The 24,834-nt window shown below is 47.6% G+C and overlaps 1 protein-coding gene across 2 annotated transcripts in view; it reads left to right on the top strand.

Moving 5' to 3' along the window:
• The first annotated feature begins 3,108 nt into the window (after nt 1-3,108).
• The window catches only part of LOC125699590 (gamma-aminobutyric acid receptor subunit beta-4), a 66,422-nt gene continuing 44,696 nt past the window's right edge, over nt 3,109-24,834 (top strand). For both annotated transcript variants that reach the window (XM_048959283.1, XM_048959281.1), the window contains exons 1-2: nt 3,109-3,935; nt 7,424-7,512. In XM_048959283.1, coding sequence (XP_048815240.1) covers nt 3,856-3,935; nt 7,424-7,512 — 169 coding nt within the window. In that variant the 5' untranslated portion in view covers nt 3,109-3,855. The remainder of the gene's footprint in view (nt 3,936-7,423; nt 7,513-24,834) is intronic.

Raw genomic sequence — 24,834 nt, 5'->3', positions numbered from 1 at the left:
TTAGCTGATAACTGTGATGGCAAGGGAAAGAGCTCTTTGTTCCCCCTGCCACAACAGCTCCTCAGGGCCAGAGGTGACACAGCTAAGTGGTACTGGTAGAGATTCATTTTGGATGCTCCCTAGTGCTAGTTCTAATTATGGTATTTACTGATGTGGTAGATATTTCTACAGAAATATCTATCCAAGCTCCATTTGCTAAATGCATCTGTGTGCTTGGAGAAGAGGTTTGAAATATGCCCTGGTGCTGGCAAAGCCCTGCTTTCTCTTTCTTTCCCTGTTTCTACAGAAAGGTAGATGTAATCTGATTCACTGCTTTTCTACTTTACAGACTCCTCAGGACAGCACTGATTTCTCCCTTCACGTCACAAACCCAGAGATGGAAGTAGCATACAGATGAACACCTAGCAAGTGCTGAACCATAGGACACCATGCACCATGGTACCTATAGACCAGAAGCCATGATCTGTAGATACTTTTGGCACAGTGCTATTACACTGTGACTGTGGGACTTGGAGACAGGGGTGTCCATAGGAGAAAAAAGTTATGGTGTAGAGCTTGCAGCAGAGCAACAAGTAGGAGGGTAGTTCAAATGAATGATTTAATAACAGAGGACAACGGACAGCCATGAACAAATTCCTCCATGGCCTCTTCAGGATGATTGCAGTCACAGCGTGCCAACTCCAGCAGCCTCCAGTGGCTCTTTTTTTACTCAGAACATGAACTTCAGAAATAAAGACTGTTGGGCTCTCTCTGGAGAGCAGAGAGCCCCTGAGGAGGGGAGGGAGACCCGGCTCTTGGGGTTCTGGGGGTCTCAAGGCTGCCTGGAGGGGAAGAAACAAACTCCTCAGTGAGCATCTTCCTGTATCAAATGTGCGTCTGTCTTAATGAGACTCAGCAGAGATGGGTGACTAATTCCAGAGCATTCATTTATTTGTGAACATGGCTTCAGGTAGATTATTCAAGAGCATACTATGGTGTCTTTGAATGCGTTTGCTGCTAAGCAATTGGCTTTCCCAAGCTCCATGTTGTGGCTGAATGGTCAGATAATTCATGTGATACGGTTTCTGCTCCCGACTGGGTGAACTTGCAAGCACAAATGTCACCATTTGTGAGCATAATTTTTCCCCTTCATGTATGCCCCTGACATTTGCTTTCCACTTACCTTTTTGCCAGTAACATGCAATCACATTTGGTGGAATGGAACACTGCTAATGGACCAGAGAAGGAAGGAGTGGAATGGCCCATAGTGGAGCTAAATGGGACCTTTGGTGCCCAGAGCTTTGAGAGAGACAAAGGCTTCTCATCTCTCCCAGGAGCTCCTCTCTGGTACCCAGCAGCTTAATTCAGAACAAGTGCTTTGGAAACATGCTGCTGTCGGGAGACCTGTGCACTGCTGCAGCAGTGGATGGGGTTAATACCACACCTGTGTGACAGCAAGCAGTGAGAGGAGCTGGAGCAGCGCCTCCTACACTCCAGGCTCCTGGTGGCACGTTTGCAGGTGGGGAAACATCACAGGATCCTGATACCATGGCAGCAATACCTGTGCCCTCCATCACAGGGCGAGGCACTCCATTTGAAGCATGAGCAGCCACACAGGAGAAAACCTGCCATGTGGAAATGGTTTAAGTGGCTGATCTTTGGCTAGAGGCTGAACCTGACAAAGCACAAGCTCAGACCTGATGGGCTGGTCCCTCCTCTGCAACAAGCATGTAGGGAAACCCTATTGCTTTGGAAGAGCCCCTAGGCCATTATGAGATATGAGGAGGGCTCATTTTCCACCAGTTTGGGTTGCTTCTCTTCCCAAGGGCTTGCAAAGGGACAGCCCCAGTAGGTTGGTAGGCGCAGTGGAGCAGAAGGGCAGCTCAGAGATGCTCTCCAGGTTCAAGGACTGACAACCTGCAGATGAGAGTGTTGCCCAGCTGCCATCCCGCATTGCCTCATGTTCAAGGGTGTTTTGATCCCTACCCTGCCCAGCTGCAGTTACACATCCACTCTGCCTTCAGGCCCAGAGGGCTTTGGAGAGCACCCGCACACAGGTATTGGCCAGTGCTAATGGGGTGCAAGAGGAAGGGAGAGCCTTGCTTCAAGGTCTGCTCTCCCCCTGCATCCCCTGCCTGGGTGGTGCTGGTGGGAGGGTTTGGATGGTACTGCCCCTGCTCTGTGCTGACAGTGCCATGGTAGCTCTCCTTCTTCCTAAGAAAAATTTCTCCATGGAAATCCATCACTCCATGCCTGATCTAGAGAGGTAGAGCCCCTTAATATTACTTAATATTACTTTTTTAAGATAAAGATCAGAAGCTGATACACAGGAGATTGTGACTGAAGATTTCAGTGACTGCTACCATTTCAGTGGGTAAAACTATAGCACCAGCAGTTGATCCTCAGCAGTGCTTCTGGCAGTTTTGTCTCCCTTCCCCCAAACTTTGTTTATGCCCATAGGACAACACCCCCTGGGGAAAACTGAGCATCCCTACTGACCTGGAGTTACCTGGCCTGGAAATGCCTCCAGCCCCACCAGACCTCAGAATGCCTTCCTCAGCTCCCCAAGAGGCCATCAGGCCACCCTCTGCCCTGTGGCATGGAAGGATTTCCAGCAGATCACCTTCTCCTTTATCTCTGTGTCTGGAGGAAGAAGTCCAGCCTTCACTGATCACACCATTTCAGACAACCTCGGAAACCATCAGCTCCTGCACTCAGCCACCCTTGTCCAGGCACATCCCCCTGCCTACAACTCCATCCTCTCTTGTGCTCCCATCTCCCCAGGAATAAGCAAAACCCTCCCCTCTGCAAGCCAGCAGGAGTTAATGCTGTCAGCCATGACGTCAGGATCACAGTTTGCCTGGAGAGTCCCCCTCCCCATCCCCAAACTCCCTTCTCTCCTCCCCTCCTCTTCTGACTTTGCAATGAGCAGCAAAACTCCACAGGAGCTGCGGCAACAGCACTAGGGAGACATCCAGCCTCCCTCAGAGAGTGGCTCCTTCCACAGACAGGGATTTATTTATTTTTTACACATGCATATATGTATTTATTTATTTACCGGATTGCATTTGTTTTTCCCTTTTTCCTTTTTTTTTTTTTTTTTTTAACCCTTTCAAAGAAGCCCTAAACCATCCAAGTGATTAGCCTGAGCTTGCCATAAAATAGAATAACAGCAGAGTGAGGTGTCACTGCTTCCCCTTCCCCATCGGAAAATAAAGAGGGAGGGGGGAGCAGGTAGATAAAATCCAGAATAAAATTGTACTGCTGATAACTCACACCTCCCCCCTCACACACACACACACACACGCAGACACACACACCACTCTCTTTCTCCTCCTCCTCTTCTCTGAAGGTGGGTAGCAGGAGCCATGCAACATCTGCAGAACCGGATGGCAAAAGAACAGGAGGAAAAATAATCCAAGTGGAGTGCTCAAGGGACACTGAGTTCTTCTTTTTTTTTTCTTTTTTTTTTCTTCCTTTTTTTTTTTTTTTTTTTTTTTTTTCTTTCATTCTTCTCCTTCGTATCTGCATACCTGTGAGATTCGATTTCACATTTTGCTAAGCTCATTTTGGGGCATTTTATTTTTCTTTCTCTTGGGATTTTCTCCATTGCCAGAGGATGTCTCTTGTTGAAAGGATGCTGAAAGGAAGAAGAAACGAATTCTTTGACTGGCACTGAAGGAGGGGGGGGGGGGATATTTTTCCCCCACATTTTTTAGTTTTTCTCATTATTCTTTTTCTCCAGGAAATAACTGACTGGGGGGGGTTGGTTTCTTTTTTCCCTCCCCCCCTTTCTTTGGAGGGGGATTTCAGGAGATCCATCCTTCTTTCCCCTCCCCTCCAAAGATTTTTTTTTCATCCTTCGTCTTTGTGGAAATGTGGACATTTCAGGCAGACAGATTGAGTGGAATTGTCTCTGCTTTAGCAGCTCTTTGTGTCGCCTGCTGTGCGCAAAGGTAAGGATTGCGATCCCAGGCTGCAGGGACTGGGGTGCTGATACAGGGCTTGTTTGTTTTCTTTGGGATTTTCTCCGTCAATCTGCGTGTGGGAAAGGGGAGGGGGTCCTTTCCCCAAATTGCTTCCCCCGCCGCCTGTTATTGTTATTCCCCAGCCCGTGTCATGACAGGGGGAGGAGGGATGCTCATACATGCGATGTGCTGCAGACAGAGCCCACCTCGCAGCCCACTTGCAGCGCATTCCCTCCCCCCCCCCCCCCCCCCCCTTTTCCCGTTCAACCTGGGGGGAAAACAACAAAACGAAGCATTTTGCTGGGAAATATGGTGTCCGTGGGAGCCGAGCTGCGTGCATACGCACCCGGCACAGGGCTGCCTTGGCCATGCCTGTGTTGCACACACACGGTGCACACGCAGCCACATCACATCCAGGCGTGTTGTGCCGTTAGCAGAGCCCAGCTCCGCAGTGCACAGGAGGCGATGCCTACGTCTGTGCCTACACGCAGATTTATGGCATGCCACATAATCATCTGGGGGTGCAACCGGCTCAGATACAGCCCTGCATGCACGCATCCATCTGTGCTGATTGGCTGCACACATGTGCATGGCAACACACGGACAGCACAGCACGGTTTACCTGCTCTGTGTGTAGCCATGTCAATGTTTGCACTGCTTCCCTGCGTGCCCAGGCTGCAGCTATTCCTGGTGCATGCCTTGAGCACTCTGAGCAATCCCAGCAGCCAGAGGCACAGGCACCCATCCAGCCTGGACAAGGTGTACAGAGCACACCTGTTTGCTCTGACACAGGCGTTCCTGCTGCCTGCACACGCAGGAGCCCTCTGACTGCTCCTCCTCACCCTTCTTCTGACAGATGCAGGCAGGTGGGTTTGTACCTGTGTGCTGCGGTGGGAGCTGAGGCATTACTATGCTCAGTCGTGCATGGTAACAGAGCATTCCCATCACACATATGCAGCTCCATGCACAGGCTTGCATATCTATATACACAAGGATTTATGTTCCCATAGTTATAAGCATGCACATGCGCAGAGTCATGCCCACCTTCTGCACACTATTTGTGCATGATTCTAATGTGTATGGACACACACAGAGACATGCTTAGAAGCAAATGTGTGAAGAACAGTGCTCACATCAGCAGCCTGTGCTCAGAAATGTGTATTTATTTGTATATTTCTTCTGCTTATGTCCCAGACAGACATTCACCTACAGTCTCAATGCACATCTCTGCACATCCTGGGGACAAAACTGCTCTCCCATGTGCACATGCCTCCAGCTACTCCCACTCATTCCTTCCAATAGCACAGTGTGCATATATGTAGATGTTTGGCTGCAAGTGTGTGTGTATGTGAAGCACATGCACACCCACATGGCCAGGGACATGGAATTCACAAATTCAGCTCACAGGCTGGATGGATGTGCTCCCTCAGCGGATGCAGACCCACATTTGCCAGGAATAGCACTGACATGCAGCTGCTCACCCACAGCTGGGCAAATGCACAACTTGCCTGCTCAGCATGAGGGAAGTGGCTTTTGGGATCAAAAAGAGCACTGACAGACAAGAAACCATGCCCATGATCACAGTGCCAGGTTTTGCCCTCATGGGGCCAACTGATGGGGAGGAACAAGTCCCTCTATCCCTTTCTCCCCTCTGCCCCTTACCTCATGGCCCCTGACACATTGGCTGCTCTCTCTGCTTTGGTTTCTTTGCCCATATCAAAGAAGTATCACAATTTCCTGAGCTCGTGTCCTGTGTGAGGCAGAAGTGCCTAGCCCCCTGAGAAATGCATACTATATCTATATATTGAATATGGAGACCTATGAACATAAAAATCTTTGTGCCCAGCAGTGACTATCTAGAAATGAAAAATGCCGATGGACACTAACACAGTGAATATATATACAAAAGTGCATGGCAAAAACTTGCATACCTGCATAGAAATCCACAGGTGTTAACACCTTTGCAAGCACAGGCACAGTGCTGTGAAAACATCCACCTGCATGAACCTCTCTGGCCTTTTTACGGTGATTAAAACAATGCTCTCCAAGGAAAAAGTAAGGTCTTTGTAAGGTGCCCAGTCAGGGCAGTGCAGCTCAGTCACAAGCCTGGCACAAGTGCTGAAGGGTTTGTGCCTGCACCAAAGCTGGGCCAGTGAGGTGTGCTGGCTTGCACTGAACATCACTATTTGGCTGAGAGATCCTTGCACATCCACAGCCTCACTGCATGCCCAGTCCTGCCAATCCCACATGCCTCCACCCACTCCTGTACAGAGAACCTGGCCCCAGTCAATGGTACCCATCAATTCCTGTTTCTGTGCACCTGCATATATTGTGTCCACACTCCAGTTTGTCCTCACAACACAACAGAGCACCTGTAGTCCCCACCATGTAGACCTGGATGTCATTACACATATGCATGTATTTGTGCACGTCTGTCACAGCTGTAGCCTTGAGCTCCAGTGTTCTGATGTCTGTGTGCTCATGCAGAAGGCCATGCATGCCCCATAGGGTCTGCCCTGTGTGTGTGTGTGCAGACACACGGACATGTCAGGACAGACACTGATGTCCAGCGAGGCGCAGGATGGCTGGCAGAGGTAGTGCCATGGTGCGGCTTTGCTTTGACTTAGATAGATGTGGGAGGCAGTGCTGACAGCGAGACATGCTGTTCTGGTGGGTGACTGTAAGGAGCAGTGTTTGCTACTGCCAGGGACCCTATTTCTCTTGCAGAGCAGGGGATGGAGGGTGGCACAGGGACTGAGTTCCAGGTGACAGAACCTATATGCCCCACTACATAGAATAGGCTCAATATTTTTAGTATCCTCTGCATTCTGGTCTCCTGCCTTTGGTTTTGCTTTGCCTCACAGGCTGCTTTTAGAGGGAGCACTGTTCTCATTGAGATGGCTGGGGGGGGCTTAAACTGCTGAAGCAGGGGCAGCCCTGCATGGCAGTCAGGGGGCCGGAGGGCAAGGCACTGTGCCCTGGCACACATAGCAGAAGATGGACCCTGCCTCCCAGCTCTGCTTCTTGATTCGCGTTGCTAAGAAGCCATGGTGATGCTGAGTGGCAGAAAACGAATTTTTACACGGCAAAGATTGGCTGTGTGTTATGACACTGCTTTTTCCTGTGTTTTAATAGCATGAAGACATATCTGGGTGCACAGGGAAGCAGAGCTTGCACTGGGTTGTAGCAGCGCAGCTGTGTGTTGGGGGGCAGGTGTGCAGTAGGGACATCAGAGCATGGCAGTCCATGTTGTGCAGTGTGAAATCAGGGGAAGGTACCCAGAAAAGCGAGTTGCTGGCCAGGGTGCACTGGGCTGTGGGATGGCAGCACAGGTTGTGTGGTCCTGTGGGATGCAAGAGATCCTGTGGGATGCTGTGGGATATGAGGAATGCTGTGATATAGCTGGTTGGTTGGGATCCCCATGCATGGGCCTGGGAGCACAAAGGATGACAAAGGTTTTCTCCCTTTTATTTCAGCCCATCCACTGGGAATATTTCTGTGGTGAAAGAGATTGTGGACAAACTGCTGAAGGGCTATGACGTCCGCCTCAGGCCTGACTTTGGAGGTATGGTGACAGCCAATTGCGGGGAGCGGAGCACGGGATCCTGCCTGCGCCATGCATCACCCTGCAACACGCTCCCTCCTGCCCTCTCCCTCCTGTTTTCTTCTTTTCCATGGTTTCCTTCCTCTTCTCTTCCCACCCTGCCCTCCCTTCTCTTCCTCATCCTTCCCCATCCCTGGCTTCTTGGCCTCCCCAGTGCCTGCTTTGGCCCCTAGCTCAACCGAGCACTGAGCTCTGCAGGGCATGGGCCAACATTCCTGGTCTAAGTTCAATATTACTGAGTGCCACTGGAGATGAGAAGCGTAGAAAAAAGAGGAACTCTATCCTGAATTTGCACTGTCTGCAAACAGATGGGGGATTGTTCATGATAGGTTGTTTCTGAGGACATTTTGCTGAGACACTCTGAATTTTCTCTACCCTGAACTTTCCTCCCTCATGGACCACAGTTCATATCTCCATAACTTCTGCTGCTCATGGTGCCAGATTTTATAGCTGCTTTCCCTGTGGAGGTTTGGAATGTCCACTGGCAAGACTGTCAGTTGGTCTGTACCCCTTAATGACAATATGGGATAAAATATTACCTGGAGAGCCTCTGGCCTCATTGTCATTCGGTAGGAGATGGAAGGATCTGCAAATTCCTCTCCTGTATTCTGTGAACACAAAGGAGAATGGAAGGGATTTGCTCTTCGTCACCGTGGTGGAGATGAAGTATGAAATAATCCTTGGGTATTGTCACACTGCAGGGCACTGCTGAGGTCTATCTGTTGTAAAGCTGCAGGCACTGGAGATCCCACCACTGACCACATGGTCAGAGAGCATCCCAAGAAGGTGGGGGGGTTGGAGCACTCCTCACTTCACCTGCCACGCTTGGCTGTTTTCAGTCTTCTCTGGGTAATGCCAGTTCCTCCTCAAGAGGAGGAATGTGGGACTGAGGGAGCTTTAGCGCAAGGAGATCAGATGTTCTCCAGACAACTGCTGGGAAGCAGATTCATTTATGGGCTTTTGAGAGAAAGAGATGCCACAGTCAGTTCAGTGGAGGGCAAGGGAGGAATTTTCTCCTGAAGAGCTTGATCCAAATCTCCTTGAAACCATGGGTAAGGGAATATTGCTGTGTATTTCTTTTTTTTTTTTTTTTTTTTTGAAGTCACCGTGGTGACATAAGAGCAGCACAAGGTGCTGCTGGCACTGGCCTAGTGGGGGATGTGGGACAGGGTGATGCTTGTTCCTCCATGGTGCAGCTGGGTGTCGCTTCAGTGCAGTGGGGTATGGCTTTGTGAGCATATGCAAGACAGCAGGATTCCCCCTTCTCCCTCCTCTCCTTTAGATGTGAGATATGGCTGGATTGTTTTTAAGGTCTATCAGGGAAATGTGAAATGCCCCTATTAGCTGACCTGCCCCAATCAGAGGAATTGGTGCAGTCACATTTTATGAGGAGGAGAGAACTGCAGAGATGGCATAAAAAAGGTGAGGAAAACCATCTCCTAAACCACTGAGATTATTATGATACAGTAAAACAGCAAGTGACCTGGCTGCATGAGGGAACAGAGCAGAAGGGTGTGGGGAACTGTGGAGGTCCTGCTCCCCCAAGTCCCTGGGACACTCAGCTTGCCTCTGGGACACACCACCCCATCCTTCAGTCCAGGTGCTGCTACTGGAACTGCCAGGTCTGCAGCGCATGGGCTGGGCTGAACATGCAGTGCCTCCTTTCTGACTGTAAAATGGATGTTTTTGAGAAACCATTGCAGTTTATTTGATTTTACCTTGAATTCCCAAAGTACATAATGCATTTTCCTCGCTCAAGCTGAGCAAGAGAAAGAAAGCAGTAGACTCCATTCTGGTACACGTCTCAGTGCTGCCTTTCTCTTGCCCTTCTCTCTGCTTGGAAGTGCAAAATACCCCTCTGGCAGTACCCATTATTGTGCCTTTGGTGCTCAGTGCACAGAGACACCCTAACTCTTAGCATGTCTGGCCCTCTGCTCTTGAGGATAAGCTTCTATGTGGAAAAATTGCCTCTGCAGCATCTGTAAGGAAGGGAAAGATGGCTTGAGAGGTGGGTCTGAAAACGAGATCATTAGCTTTGTACACCCAAGGAAAAATGGTGAAAGTCTCCTTGCACCATTGCTGTCTCCAGAGCTCACCAGCTCTCTGAGATTTTGGGGCAAATCCATTGCTAGGATAAATCTAGAGATATCACACCAAGACTCATCTAACCTGTAGTGGCTTCTGATCCAGGAGACCTGAAGACTGTTCTATTCTCCAGGATAGTGCCTATGCCTTGAATGCTGGGCAAGATGGGTGTAAGCCATCTTTGCTTGGGAAGGTGATTACTCTTCACCCACTTGACCTCTCATTCTGAGAAGACCACTTAGGGTGAGTTATGAATGGCCAAGATGACATCTTGGTGGAATGGTAAGTCCTAGTTGGAGCTATGGCCCAGGAGGAACAGCACAAGGCTGTTGTGAGGCTGGCACAGCTCTGACCAAAGTCTCTAATTGGACAGAGAGATGGGAGCAAAGCAGCTCCTCTTCCCTTCTGGCATAAAGGAACACATTCCCCACTTTCACACTCACACCCTTGGTCCATTACTCTATGCATAACCATGATCTGACCCCAGTCCATCCATAATGCCAGGCTCGCTTTGAGGCACAGGAGTGCAGGAATCAGCTCATGTTCCCTCCTTTCCCTGGAGAAGAAAGGATTTTCAGCAGAACCAAAGACCTTTGTGCTGCTGTCTTTATTCAAGGATCCCCCTTGTCCCAGCACCCCCATTGCACCTGGGATGTGGTGCATCAACAGCTCCAAATGCAACTCACAGTTTCCCAGTCCTTTTTTTTTTTTTTTTTTTTTTTTTTTTTTGAAAGAGAATGAGAACTCTGGCTGATGCCAAAAGGAGGACAGGCCTGCTGGGGATTGCAGTTCACTTTTTAATTTTGAGATGCCTCGTTAGCTCTGGGCTGAGCTGAGTGGCTGAGAAGCATCAGCCACTCACTCTCCTCCCCTCTCCCCCACCCCCTGGAAACCCATTAGGCCGATGAGCAGGTCAGCTCTCAGGGGTGATGTGGTGGCATTGAGTGTGACATGTTCACCTGGGAGCTGAGCTGAACAGGAACAGCAGGAAATGTGGGAAAAAGTGGGGAAAGTTGGAGCCATGTGGGGGTGATGGAAAAATCTGGGAGTACCTCCTCCAGAAAGCCATCCTTGGTCAGCAGAGGCTGCCTGAGGGAGTCAGAAGCCAGGAGAAGTGGAGTAGAATGGGTGATATTGAAGTGGATGCTGCATGGACAGCAGGTACATCCATCCTTGGGGTGTAGGTGATAAACCCTTCTGTGCCCTGGTGAGGTCTGGCCATTCTTTCTTACTTTCCAAATACTGACCCTAGGTAGCATGCCAGGTCAAGGAGATGTGGGACAGTGGCAACATGCAGGGGCAGCAATGCTGAGTTTTCATGGGCTCAGCATGGATAAAGGGCAGGATATCATCACAACACATTTCTAATGGGTTCGGCCAGGATTGTGGTGAGGATCTAGAACAGGTTTGGAGGAAGTATCTGCATGGCAGGAGAAAGATTTAGGCAGTCTTCTGAAGCAGTCTTGGTACTGCAAGAACAGCAGTGGAAGGGAGGGAAGGAGCTTTTTAGGGTGGTGCTGAGAAGCCTACTCAGTTCGTGGGAAGCAGGGCAGCTCACAGGGAGACTAAGTGGCCCTGCCCTGGGGGATCAGTGGCACAGAGCTCCATGTCTTCTTTTGGGTGGGTTGCAAGCCAGGCTATGACACAGCAAACAGGATATAGCAAACCTCTGTGTAGAACTCCACGATGCTGCAAATCTGTTCTGGGAAGCATCACAAAGCTACGGGTGGGGAAGAGGGAGTTTTCAGAGCAGTACCCTGGTTCTTATAAGTGCTCTTAGGCGCTTGCTTTCAGAAGCATTAGTACCACAGGAGGGAAAAAAAGAAAGAAAGATACAAAAAAAACCCAAAAAAACAACAAAACAAAAAAACAACCTAGACAAAGTAAATGAAGACTATCTTGCCCCAGGGTAGAGAAGCCAGTAAAGGAGTGGCAGGAGGATCCCACTTGAGCTCAGTGACTCAGCTGCTCTCTGTTGGTGCAACATTTCCAACCTGAAACTTTGTGAGACTTTCTCTTCTTCCAAGGAGGTAATGGAAAGAGGACCCTGCATGGAATCTTATACAGATTTCAGTAGAAAAATAAGGGGATGTAATTCCCTGTTCCTTGTTCCCTGCCTACCTAGAAATGCAGGGTTGCTAGTGTTGCTCCTGAGTGATGTGCATGTTGCCTGAAAATGTGTGGTGAAAAGGGAATGATGGCATATGTTTCCATGTTTCCTATTTTTCCATGCCTGTGTGTTCAGCAGCTCTCCCCACTTCAGATTTTATTCAAATTTCTCTAAGAACAATTAGGGTGTAGGGGGTCTTGGATCCAAATGAGCCTGAGATTAGGGCTCTTAGCTCTGCTCCTCATCTGCTGTGCAGTACAGACCTGGCTTCCTGCCTTCCATCAACCTTGCCCTGTCTCACCCCTTTCCTTAGACATGAACCTCTCCTTCATCTGCCCTCCCTGCTTCTCCTGCCTGCCCTTCCTGCCCTCATCCCTCTCTGCTCCATCACACCTGCACCCTCCTGTGGTCCCAGCCTCCTTCATGCCTTCTTGTTCCACAGCACTTCTTCCTCAGGGGCAATAAAGGCCACCCCAAGTTCAGTGAGCCTGAGGACAAAATCCTCAGCCATTCCCTGTGTAGCAACGTGGCTTAAAACCCAGAATTGTAAAAACAAATGATTGCTGATATGCATAAAGTGTTGCAGTGAAGCACTGTCAGTAGTTCAGGGCTTGGAAAGCAGCAGGGCTGGCAGAAGCAGCAGCGTTGGCTGGCACCAACGCAGCAGGAGGCGTGGGGCCGAGCCCTGGCCCCCCAGCTCAGCATGGCTGGGAAACAATTGGTCCCAGTGGCACTGTACTGGAAGGATGGGAATTTGGTGCCTTATGTAGGCAGGGCTGGCAGTGTTGCATAGTGCTAAGGCTCCCTGAAAATGTCCCTGTTTTCTGCTGCATATAAGGCTTGGCTACTGTGCTCCTGTTGTGTTGGTTTTTTTTCCATGTAGCTAGTTTGCTTTCACTTTTCTGAGGAAAGAGGGGAAATTTTAGGCAAAATGATTCAGATATTTCTGAGAACAAGCCGAGGCACATATGTGATAGGTTTTTTTTTCTCTTTCGAAATGCTGGGGCTGAAGCCAGCAGCACCCCAGCAGGGCTGGCCCTCGTGCACACACAGCTGCTGCCCAGGGCCATCATCACCCCAGCATGGTGACACTGGCATCCTGATGTCACCACCTCCATCCGTCTCAGTGTGGCAGGGAGGGAGAGGCACCCTGCAAGACAGAGCTGTGATCCTGCCCTTCCAGAGCTTCATCTTCAGCACTGCATCTCTCTTCTCTTCCCTTTCTGTGGCAAAAATGTTAAATTCTCAGAGTGGCCAGATTCAATTTCCTCAGTGCTTCTGAAGTGCCTTCAGCCAACACTTCTGCATGCTTTGGAGCAGAGAACTGGGTCCCAGCAGGATGGCACCCTTTTCTCCATGGCCATCCTTCATTGTCCGCAGGAGAGAATGTTCAGAACTGAACACACATTAACCTGCTGCACTTATATCATCCTTCCTCCCCCACACCCATGGGGAGCAGCTCTGGTTTCAAAAACAGGAGAGGAGTGGAAGAAAAAGAGGTATGGAAAAATTAGCAAACCCTCATGCCATCCAGCGCCAAAGTGAAGGCAGATATGCCACCAGGGCTACCAGTAATTCCACTCTTCTTCCTAAGGAAACAGTGTTGAGAAAAGTGTGTCCTTGCTTGGTAAATTGGCTGCAGCTGCTCGGCCCCTGCTTCTTCCCCCATGTATGTGACTTCTGGCTCCAGACCATGGGTCACATCCTCTCTAGGGCTAATCCAGAAAGAAGATGACAACCTCCTGCTGTTGTGTCTTACTTCATTAGCTGAAGTGGCAGGAAATGAAAGGATCCAGTCCTTCTTGGGACATATGTGAATGTTAACACATTGCCACATTATGGGATTTCTTTCTTTTTTTTTTTTTTCACTTTGCTCTTTTTATAGGAAATACATACTGTGAAAAGGACTTTGAGGCTGTAAAGTCAAATACTCGGGACTTTAGAAAAGCCACAATTGAGGTTGCTCCCTGGCTCTGCATTTGTTCTCCTTGTGAGGGTGCGTGTGGAGGAGAGCTCCAACAACTGCTTCCTCATGCACCCCTCCACAGAGCACCCAGGGGATGATGCTGTTACACATGGAGATGCTCCTTCATGTTCCCCTCACTCAAAAGGGGCACAGGATGGCAGCATGATAGTGGGCATGAGCTGAGGTGGTCCTGGCAAATGATTAGGACTGAGCCAGGAGAGGTTGGTGAGTTGCACATCTGATGCAAAGCCTCGGACTAAGCATGCAGGCAACAGCTTATGCTTAGGCTTTCTTGTCTGCTCTATATTGAGATATGCTCCTAACAGAACTAATTGTTGTAGTTTCTGCTGTCAAATATGTAAGAACAGTGTGAATATCTTCACACTTCTCCTCTGAGGAGTCAAAAGTAGCCCTGCTGTGGGGTGCCCAGCCAAAACACCTGATTTTCCAGAATGCTTAGCATTGTTACATTCAGCAAAAGACATGTTCAAAGCATGGTGCCTATTGATATCAGCCACAGCTGTGAGTGCTCAGCCCCATGTCCCAGTAGGCATGCCCCAGTAGGCAATCCATGACAACACATAAGATCTGGGTATAGGACTGTGACAGATCCAGCACTGGAGAACAGGACACAGCTACACAAACAGCTTTTCTTTCCTGAACGCCTCCCCCTCACTCACTGCATGGTGATAAGATTTTCAGCAAGGCAGCCAGAGACCCCACTGACAATATTGTCCTCCTGTATATAATCCTACATCATCCTAAGAGCAAATCCATCCTCTACTGAACGAGGAAGAGGAATGAACAAGAATCCTGTGGACTCTCTAATTAAGAACTGCCTGTATCCATTCAGCAGTGGGCATGATTCCACTTACGTTTCATCCATTTTGTTTCTTGGGCACAGTAATATTTTAAAATGTTTAGTCCCAACCTCCAATGTCACATATCTTGCAGACTCCTTGTTGCATGCTGAACATATTTGTGCATCCATCTGTGGCCCCACAAGATCCTTCAGTTTAGGAAGCTCTCGGTGGTGTGACAAAGACAGCAATGAAGATGGGTTCCCCTGACTCTCAGTGAAAAGTAATGTTGGATTTGGGTGTCTGAGCAACCTGAATGCCTGCCCTAGAGAAATGCTCAGTATCACCTAGTGTTATTTGCTAGATTCAGTATCCAGTGAAAGACATGAGGGCTTATTGTTATCCATGAAACCATTATACTTTCAAAGCAACAGACACTGATTCTTCTGTGACAAATCCCATGTAGGACTGCTGCGTTCAGTTGCCCTCCTCTTTCCTTGTCCCCATTGGCTGGTGCAGCCTTTCTGTGCCACTCCATCCAACCCCTGACACAGCCACCATGGCTGGTGAAGGGCTCTGAGATCTCTTTAAAAGAAATATGTCATCATCCTTTTTTGCAGTGTTGATTCCAGGAATTTTGCCTCTTTTCTTAGTCACACTTTTTTTTTCTCTGTTATTACAGATTACAATATATTCAAGTTACTGATTGGCATAAAAATTTCCACGATTCTTAATTAATTAACTAATCAAAAGTAGGTAGTTGTTTATAGCAAGTCTGGAGGATGTTTGCCATCTCACCTGGACCCATCTTCCACCTTGATTAACATCTACGTAACACCCAACTATTTCTGAGGCTATTCCTGCCAGTAAGCTTGCATTCTAGGGACTGTCACCACAAGTAAAATGTAAAAAGAGTGCAAAACTCATCAGTACATGTCCTTTTGATTACTCAAAATACATTCCCACAGCCCTAGAGCTGTTCATCGGAGCAGCTTTACATACACATATTGTTTCTTAAGAATCCCAGTATCCCAATGAAGCGGAAGAATGTTTTTAACCCATAGAGCACAAAATATAAAGCACGGGCTGTGTGTACACATCAGTTTTCTCACCTGTGTCTGGTTCAAAAATAAATAAGCAAAAGGCTACTGAAGTGTCAGGCTGAACTGATGTAACACAGTTCTTCAGCCATAGTGACAGCATTTGGTGTGGAACACTAAGATCCATTCTTGCAGATAGCCCTTGGTGGGGTTTGTTAAGTGTCTATTTATATCTTGATATTTCATGTGAAATATCATGCACTTGTTAAAAACATCACTAGAAACATGGACAAGACAAATGATGTGCTTACTGATGGCATAAAGCCCATTAAAGGATTTCACATCATGCATGTGAGATAGGGAGGAATGCTGGATGGTGGAGCCCCATGGCATGAACAGATTTGTAGAACAAACAGGTATTCTATTGATCCAGTGACTGATCCTGTTCCCATTAAATGGAAAGCAGCTGAGCTTGGCTCAGTCAGCCCTTCTTCCTGGGCTGTAGGAGCACCACTATTTGCTTTGAGCAGGGTATGAATTTCAGGCCTCTTTGGAGAACACTGATCATGCAATTCCTATAGGCTATTCTTCTGATTCTGGCATTTATTCTTGGTTCTGTGTCAGAGCTAAAAACTCCTTTTCTTCTCTGATCTTCCCTCCCTCCCTTTTCTGTTCCTTTCTATTTCTTCTGCTCTTTGTAGTCCTGAAGGAATAGTGCCGTTAAGTAATTGTGCACTTAGAGATGTCTGTGCTTGTGACAGGGGTGAGCCTCAGCCAAACCTACCATGGCTTGAATTTCCTTCCCCAGACCTCAGGACCTCTTAGTTAAAGTCTGGGATGGCTTGGAGTACCGTTATGGTTGGAAAAGAGCCTCCGTAAAAATTACATCTTGTTGTTCCATATTTATTCTCCCTCAGTGGTTTCCATGTCAAATTTGCTCAGTTTACCAGTCAAAACAAGATATTTCTACCTGCCAGCTCTGCCAGCTCAGCCTGGGCTCTGGAAATCAAGCTGTGCTCTCTCTGCTCTGGACATCATCACCAGCCAAAAAGGATTCTTGAATCGGGGCTGAGCTGAATCTGATTTTGATTATGCAGGAATATAATTTGTTCTCAGGTGGTATTACGGGCTTGGTGTGACAGATAGCAGCAAGGTTTCTGCGCTGTACAAATATTCACTAACAGATCTTCTCCACTACCTGGGGGGGATGGGCTTCTGCTAGCCCCACTGTATATCTACAGACACCAAGAGGTGGCAGCCTGTTGGGGGTGGCAGAGCAAAACCTGGGGCAGAGCAAGGCATGGAACTGGGAAGATCTGCTTCCTTCTGTTGCTCTTTATTCAGAAGAGCAGACCCAAACACTGTCAGTGCCATGGTCCACTGTTTGGTCACCAAATAGCCTGTGAAACCTGCAGAAGGAATGGGTACATGTGCCTTTCTTTTGCTGTAGAGAAATGTCCATAGGAAGGGCCATAGGAAAAGCTCTGACATGCTTGTGGGTATTCATTTTGTTCACAAATAATTCCCCTCCTGGTAGACAGAACAGGAGAATATTCCCCACAGCCTTTTCAGAAAATAGAAGATTTTGAACAGTCATTGGCTGAATATTTGGAAAATAAGGCGTGAGGCAGATAATGGACTCACTGGGTATGATCATGCCATATGCTAGAGAAATTGGGAAGGGTCCCAGATTTCACACTAGTTCCAGCCTCTGCTGTTTGTGTGCTTCTGAAATGACCATCAATGCCTGCAGGAACAGACACCCTGCCATTCCCTGCCCAGAGCAAGTCTCAAACATCTGAGCCAGCAGGGTTATCTCAGCCTTTAAAAGTAGTAGTAAGCTTTTGTCTGCTACGCAGACCAATTTTTACCAAGAACAACGACCCAGAAGTACCACATCTTGTCCAGTTCCTATGACAGGTGATGACAGAGTATCATCCAGTGCCAGTGTTTAGAACCAAGGCTCATCAGGAAGCTGGGAAGTAAGAACTCCAAACTGCCCTTTCCCCTTCCCTGGGTCATAACTGCAGTAGTGCTGTGAAGATATGACACTGTAGTGATGGTTTGGTGGTTTGTCTAGGTGCTCTTAGTGGTCTTTTCTAAACTTAATGATTCTGTGATTCAATCAGGCAACCCACCTGCAGCCTTCTTTTTTTAAGCAGCTTTGCATTAGTGAGACCACAGGAGAAGTCTCTGTCAGGTTTGGAGAAGTTCATGTTTTGGGTAAGGGCAGGTCCAGCTGAGCACTGTGGTTCTACACTGAGAAGCTCAGCAGGGAATGCACAGTTGCCAAAGCTCCAAGTGTAACACCAGAGGCTTCTCTCCAAGACAGGAGGCCTCCTAGCTTCTATGTGGGACCTTGCTGGTGGAACATTGTCACGTGAAGAAAGAAACCTCCAGACAGGGAGAGGAAGCTCCACAAGGAAAACAGGCTGTGTGTTATGTCTGCTGGCTTCTGGGGAAGGGTCTCGGGTTGGCAGGACGTTTTTAGAAGAGAGGGAGAGGATATGTGATGATCTGAGTTCTTCTTCTTATTCTCCTTTCATTTCAAAAATAGAACATTCATCAGAAGCTCCTCTACGTGTTGGTTTTTTTCTCTGTTGCACCCTAGCTCCTTGCTAGGATTTGAAGCTGGAGAGAAAAAACTGATGAGTACTCAAGTTAATAATGTGTGATTATTATGTTGATGAATTGACGGAGATGAATATATATGTAAAAGCTCTGCAAGATTTGCTCATCCATGCATCCTGAGTGAAAGCAATTATTCTGGTGAACAAATGGCGGTTGTATCTCTTAATAATACCTGCTGGGGTAAGGGATGGCCCAGGAACTTTGGTTCTGATGAATCTCCAGGACAGTTTTGCAAAATGATATTTAGCAGAATGCTGGAAACACCAGCTTGGGCATTAGTCTTTCAAAACTGACCGACTTACAAACTTGGATCCTTCTTCCTATAACAGTCTTTCAGTTCTCACTTATCACCTATGTTATTAAGATTTTCTCTGTCTTCATGCTGGAGAAAAAGCACATTCCTGACCAAGAAACCGGGAGATAAAAACATACAATCCCATATCCAACATTTGGAAGGAAAGAGGCTTGTTTGCCTGTGCTTTGCTTTTCATGATTTCTAACTCAGTCTCAGGATTTCAATGTGAACTCCATTGTATTTTCAGGCCTGACTCACCGCTTTTTTTCACTGGCAATACTTGCACTGTAAATCATCCTGACCTTCACTGTGCATAAGCCTTGGGCACAGTGTGACCCCAGAGCTCTACCTCCAAGATGATCTACATACCCAGGAAGGTAGGGGAGGGAAGGGAGCAGGTGTGTGATACAGACGGGTGGTGGTGGGCAGCGTCCGAAGTCAGCAGCAGCTAAAGCCCTAAGAGCAGTATATTGGGAGGGACGAGCTAGGCACTGAGAAAAGCTGTATCTCCACCAAACACTTGACAAAGGTAACAAGGAAGGAATGGCCATCTCTCTCATGGGGACCCCAGCCACTGAATTTGCATCATGTTGTGGGATGAAGCACCACCAAGAAGTCACCTACCGACAGGTGTGGCATCGGGCACAGCAGGGCTGTCTCTACTGTCACTGGAGGTCTCAGCCCTGAGTATGCTCTTTGCATAAGTCTGATGTGTCCTGACCTGGCCACTGTGTTTCTTCTCCTCCTTCCCCCATGCTGTGCACATCCTATTGAATTCATCCAGAAATTGGAGATTGTGGTATTCTTTAAAGACACAAGTCTATAAAAGTGATGAGAAAGTGTGACTAACTCCTTAATGACTGGAAATAGAGGGAAAACACCTTCTTGTTGTCACTTTGATAAAAATGTCAAGTCCAGATATTTTGTTGTTGTTACAAATACTTCCAAGACAGAGTAATGGATTTGATATGAATGGAGAAGCTTGTGTTAACCCATTTAAATTAATTTGGTTCGGCTCATTTTCAGCTAAGGGGATTAGATAGCTCAGGATTTGGTAATGTATGAGAGCATTTTCCTAGAGAGGTCACATACTCACATACAGCCCAGGTCTCTAGTTGTTTGGAGGATGATGTTTCCAGTACATCACAAAAGCAAGCCTCTTCCATGTAGGAGCATTCATTAACAAAAGCCCAGTGCTGAAAAGGTAGATCAGGACCTTTGAGCTCTGAGAGGTCAGATGGATGAGGCAGACTAATGGGTAATGTATGAGAAGTTGCCAGCTGGTATGATTGCTAAATGGCTAAATGGCCTCAACTTTGTACCACCATGGCAGCCTCAACCAATGGGAGGAGGTGGGGTGGGATGCCCCCCTTATAGCACCCCTCCTGGCTGTGTGTAGGAGGATAGTAGTTTGGTGCTGTGGTCTTCCCAGTTGTTTGCTGTATTCCTGCCTGTTAGACTGCTGCAGGAGAGTCATGGTGTTGTGCATGCAATACTAGGCTTAAACCCAGTAGATAAGGATTCTGCTCCCTCTTGTGTGGTTCAAAATACTAAATGTCTGTGGATGATGCTTTCTAAAACTCTACTCTTGTCTGCTAGTCCTGGAAAGGCAAGTAACTAGCAGTGGGCTAGGAAATGGGAACCAAAGGCTTCCCAGCCTATCAGAATTGGGAATTGGGTAGCTCTGAAAGAAGGAGGATGATGATGGCTCTGAGAGCACAAGGGATACCCCAGCTGGAAGTGTAGATAGAGCAATGAGGGCCTGAGCAAAAGCAGAAAAAATGGATTCCTCCTGAGTCCTCCCCAGCTTCCTCAGGTGAATAGAGCTCTGCCCAGCTGCTGTGCAGGCCTCAGGGAGATGCACTTGCCTGCCAGCATCTTAGCAGAGGTAGGAGGGAGTTTTATCAGGTGGAGAAATGTGGAGGTGGCTAATCAGTGTGGGTCTGATGGTTCTTGCTGCTGGAGGAAAAATACCTGGCTTCAGTTGATCTGCTGTCAGTCTACGACAAATACTTGTTTGGGAAGCTCTGTTGCCTTCCCACTACCACTTTTGGAGGGGTTTAAGAGCTGAGGGAGTCTGGAAAATTCAGTACCTCTGCTTTTTCTAGAGCCAGCTCAGTATAACTTCAGGGAAGTGTGATGTTTTACAGAAGCACCCTTCTCTGCAGAAAGCAAAGATGTAAAGGCAAAATCCTTCAAACAAAGTATTTACTCTGTAGAATGCAAAGCCAGGGATCTGTCTGAGTGTATGTGCCCTGGACAGGGAGGATGCGTGACTGATCCTTGTTCTGACAGTACTGCACCTTCATCTCCTGATGGCTGGATCTGCCTTCTGCACTTGGCCTTGCAAAGAAACCAATGTCTGTGGCATCTCTGCAAAGTAAACTTGCTGTGGTTTGGGCTGGGTGTTGCCTATTTCAAGGGGTGGGAAGTGGTGTTCTTAGGTTGCTCTTTAAGATTTTATTGCTTGAGTCCCACTAATGACGTCACCTTTCTATCAGATCTAGTAAGGTGATTCAGCTTTGTAGGTCTGTATTGAGGACAAATAATTTATGATAAACCTGAAAACTTCTTTTCCCCCCAATTTTCTGTAATCTTACCAAGCATGTATCACTCAGGCAAGAGATAAGCCTGGCTTTGGAAAGCTACCCTCCTCAATGAGGGAGAAGTAGCTTTAAAAACGTCTCCTGAATGTTGGGCCAGGTCTCTCCCAAAACCAGATCATATTCTGAGAAGTTGTTGATTTTTCTTAATGCTGAAAGTCCTGTGTGCATGTACAGGTGCTTTGCTGAACTGAGTCCACCAGTTGTACAAGAGTTGTGAGGTTGATGTCTACTCTCTTGTTCCATTTTTAAGCCTGTACATTGAGATCTTGTTTTTATTCAGCTTGGGAAGCCATCTAGTAATATCTTTTAAAGTCAGCCTTGATTTAGCTTGCTCTGTAATCCTTCGATACCTCTGGGACAACCTTTACACTGTTTTTGCAGCCGGTTGATTGTTGTCTCTCACTTCCAAATTTCCATGGGATATTTGCAATATCCCACTCTAATACCTACTAATCCATTAAAAATACCCATGAGATAGATTAGGTAATCCACTGTGCCTCACAGATTGTGCTTGACTGTGCTCCTTAGCTCTCTGCTTTCCCTAGAACAGTCGCAGAATGAGTGTTACATCTGCAGTGGGAAAGCATTGTTCCTCCAGAAGGATCCCTCAGCACTGGCTCACAAGCAGGCACAGCTTGCTTGAGAAAATATTCCCTCCACTCACATCTGCAGGGACAGCTTCATTTGACAACATAATAGAAATGTGGCAGCTATTATCAAGGTTAACTGATAGGGTATGTCTGCAGACAGCATCATGGGGTAGTACCTGAGTGGTCAGATATGCGTACTTTGCAAGTGGTGCATCTCTTGGCCCTTTGCTGAAAGATCAGCTTCAGTGCTTACTTGGAGGTAAACCTGTCTCTTACCTAAGCCTTTGAGTTTTTCAGTATTTGGATATGCCAAATACCTGTTCAGGAAACAAACTAGCCCAGCCCTCCTGGCTCATGGGCTGCTAGTGTCAGGAGGACGTATGACTTAGGAAAATATGTAGTTTACTTACTCTGTTGGAGCAGAGTAGTGTGGGCTGGAAATCCCCATTAGCCTCCTCATACAGGGTTCTGCTGTGCCTGATCTGATTTGGATGGATGGAAGCCTAGGAAGGCTAGGCACAATCTTGTTCTGTGTGAAAGCTCAAGATGTGCCAAGCCACGTCCCTAAAGAAGCAGACAAAATGCAGCAAGGCTGTCAGGCAGAGGAAACTGTTTTCTGCCAGGCCTACCTGGAGAGTGGCTGCAAACTCCATGAGTCAGTGGTGGTGGCTATCCCTCCCACCTTGCAGAAGATTAAATCCATGGGGAAGCAGCAGGCATGGATAGATCTGTATATTTTGGACACCAGGGCTCTGACTTCCAGCTCTAGACTACCACTCTTTATTCATGTGAAGCAAGAAGATTCCTGAGCACAAGTCCCTCTGTCTCTCTGTTTCTCCACAGTGCAGCAGATGTTGTAGCTGTTAACCTGCCATGAGACCATCTCTCTTGTAAACCACAAAGCTGGCTAAAAGGCTATTGTCATGGTACAATTTTCTCCTGTACATCCAATGGATATCAAGGAGTGACCTGCAAGGAGCAGCAGGGTAGTTTTGATATCAGCCTCTGGATGCGTGATAGCTCATAGCAATGATGGCTGTTGTGCTGATCCTGGCAAGTTCACTGTACAGCTATCAGATGTGGATGGGGGAGAGGTCAACAGTGAGTCATAGAAATAAGAATTAAAAAAAGAAAAATGTTTGGAGGATGTTTAGTTAGTATTTAAACCTCAATCTTTTTGAAAAGTTGAAGTAAGTACTTAAGAGACCCTGCTGATCTTGGCACTTCCAGATGTCACCACAAATCAGAGATGCTGGATGAAAGCTGCTCCCAAAACGTTCATGCTTTCATGATATGCGGTCAACTTTCCTTGCTCATCCAGCAGGATTAATGTGTACTGAATCATAGAATGGTTTGGGTTGGAAGGGACCTTTAAGATCATCTAGTTCCAATTCCCAACTATAGGCAGGGACACCTCCCTCTAGACCAGGTTGCTCAAAGCTCTATCCAGCCTGGCCTTGAATGCTTCCAGGAAGGGGGCCATCCACAGCCTCTCTGGGCAACATGTTCCAGTGTCTCGCCACCCTCACAGTAAAGAATTTCTTCCTAGTATCTCATTTAGATCTACCCTTCTCCAGTTTAAAGCCATTTTTCCTTGTCCAGTCGCTACCTGCCCATATAAAAAGTCCCTCCTCAGCTTTCCTGTAGGCCCCTTCAGGTACTATAAGGCTGCTAGAGTCTTCCTGAAGCCTTCTCTTGCCTAGGCTGAAGAGTCCCAGCTCTCTTAGCTTGTCCTCATATGGGGGGGGTGCATACTGCATTTGTACCTAAGCTAAAAGGAAAAGAATGGGAAAATTATGGGAATCTTCTTCATGGTTTGATGTATTGCATGCTGGGATGGCATCCCCTTGTCTGATAGGACAAGGAGAAATGGTTTCAAACTAAAAGAGGGAAGATTTAGACTGGATATAAGGAAGGAGTTTTTTACAATAAGGGTGGTGAGGCACTGGCACAGGTTGCCCAGAGAGGTGGTGGTTCTCCATACCTACAGACACTCAAGATCAGGCTGTATGGGACTCTGAGCACCTGATGGAACTGTAGGTGTCCCTGCTTATTGTGCAGGAGTTGGACTGGATGATCTTTAAGGGTCCTTTCCGATGATTCTATGATCTTCTAGACATTCTTCCACTAACTGCTATAGCACAGCCTTGAGATTCAACAGCACAGCCATTATGCAAATAACAATTTGTAAACTCCTCCTACAGTCCTCCAATGTTGTGGAGGGAAAAAACAGGAACACTTTTATTCCCCTGGTGCTGGTGGTAACTATGGGCGACTCCCCTGCGGTGAAACTGAGTGTTCAGGCACTACATGGGACTCTAAATTATCTTCTGGGAAGATGTAAAAGAAACTGTGGAATAGTATTTGGGCTGAAAGCTGTTCTGGATAGGACAGAATGGGATTTCTTGGCAGCCTGCACGTCTGGATCCAGGCAGCAAGCCCTGGTCCATTCTGTGCCACTGATTACCTGGTAGCTCTCTCCATCTAACTAACAGTGTCTGTCAGCCTTGTATAACCAGCTCCTCACTGCACACAGCAGTGACGTAGGCCACGGTTTTAAGTTGTAAACATAAAGCCAGGCTGCCCTGAGGTCCAGTGCTGAGAACAAAGCAGGGGCAGTGGCTTGGACAAGCCTTTTCCTGCAGAAAGAGCAAGTAGGCACTGAACAGTTCTGCATTCAGCAAAGCGGGAGTCATATTGAAGGAAAAAGTCCTGGGAGTGAAATTTATCTGTGTGCTGGTCTTGCCTTTGGCAAGCCTGAGAATACTCTAATTGGAGGTGGAAGACGGGAGGAAGGTGGGAGCAGAGGAATCGTTGAAAATGCAAGTAAAGCACTGCAGTCCCATAGTGGCATCTAACAAGAAACCTTGCCCTCTCTGTGTCTGCCTGTTTTGCAGAAACACTTCTGCCAGCCAACACAGGGCAACCTTGTCTGGGACTTGCTGCTTCTGGGCTCTAGTTCCACTGCTGTCCTCTGGTTTCTCTGGCATGGAATGGCATGCACAGAGCATTATGCCTCATTGTAGGGTGAGGCACAGACCTGTTCTTTGTACAGATTTGGTGTCTGAAAATTCATTTTCTCTGGCTTTCACTCAGCAGAAGACTTTAAAGGAGTTCTAATGCTACTGCAGGAATCATAGAACCATAGAATAGCCTAGCT

The sequence above is a fragment of the Lagopus muta genome, chromosome 13 (genome assembly GCF_023343835.1).
Source record: "Lagopus muta isolate bLagMut1 chromosome 13, bLagMut1 primary, whole genome shotgun sequence".
NCBI classification, from domain to species: domain Eukaryota; kingdom Metazoa; phylum Chordata; class Aves; order Galliformes; family Phasianidae; genus Lagopus; species Lagopus muta.
The sequence above is the reverse complement of the archived record's forward strand: the minus strand, read 5'-3'. Positions and strand labels throughout refer to the sequence as shown.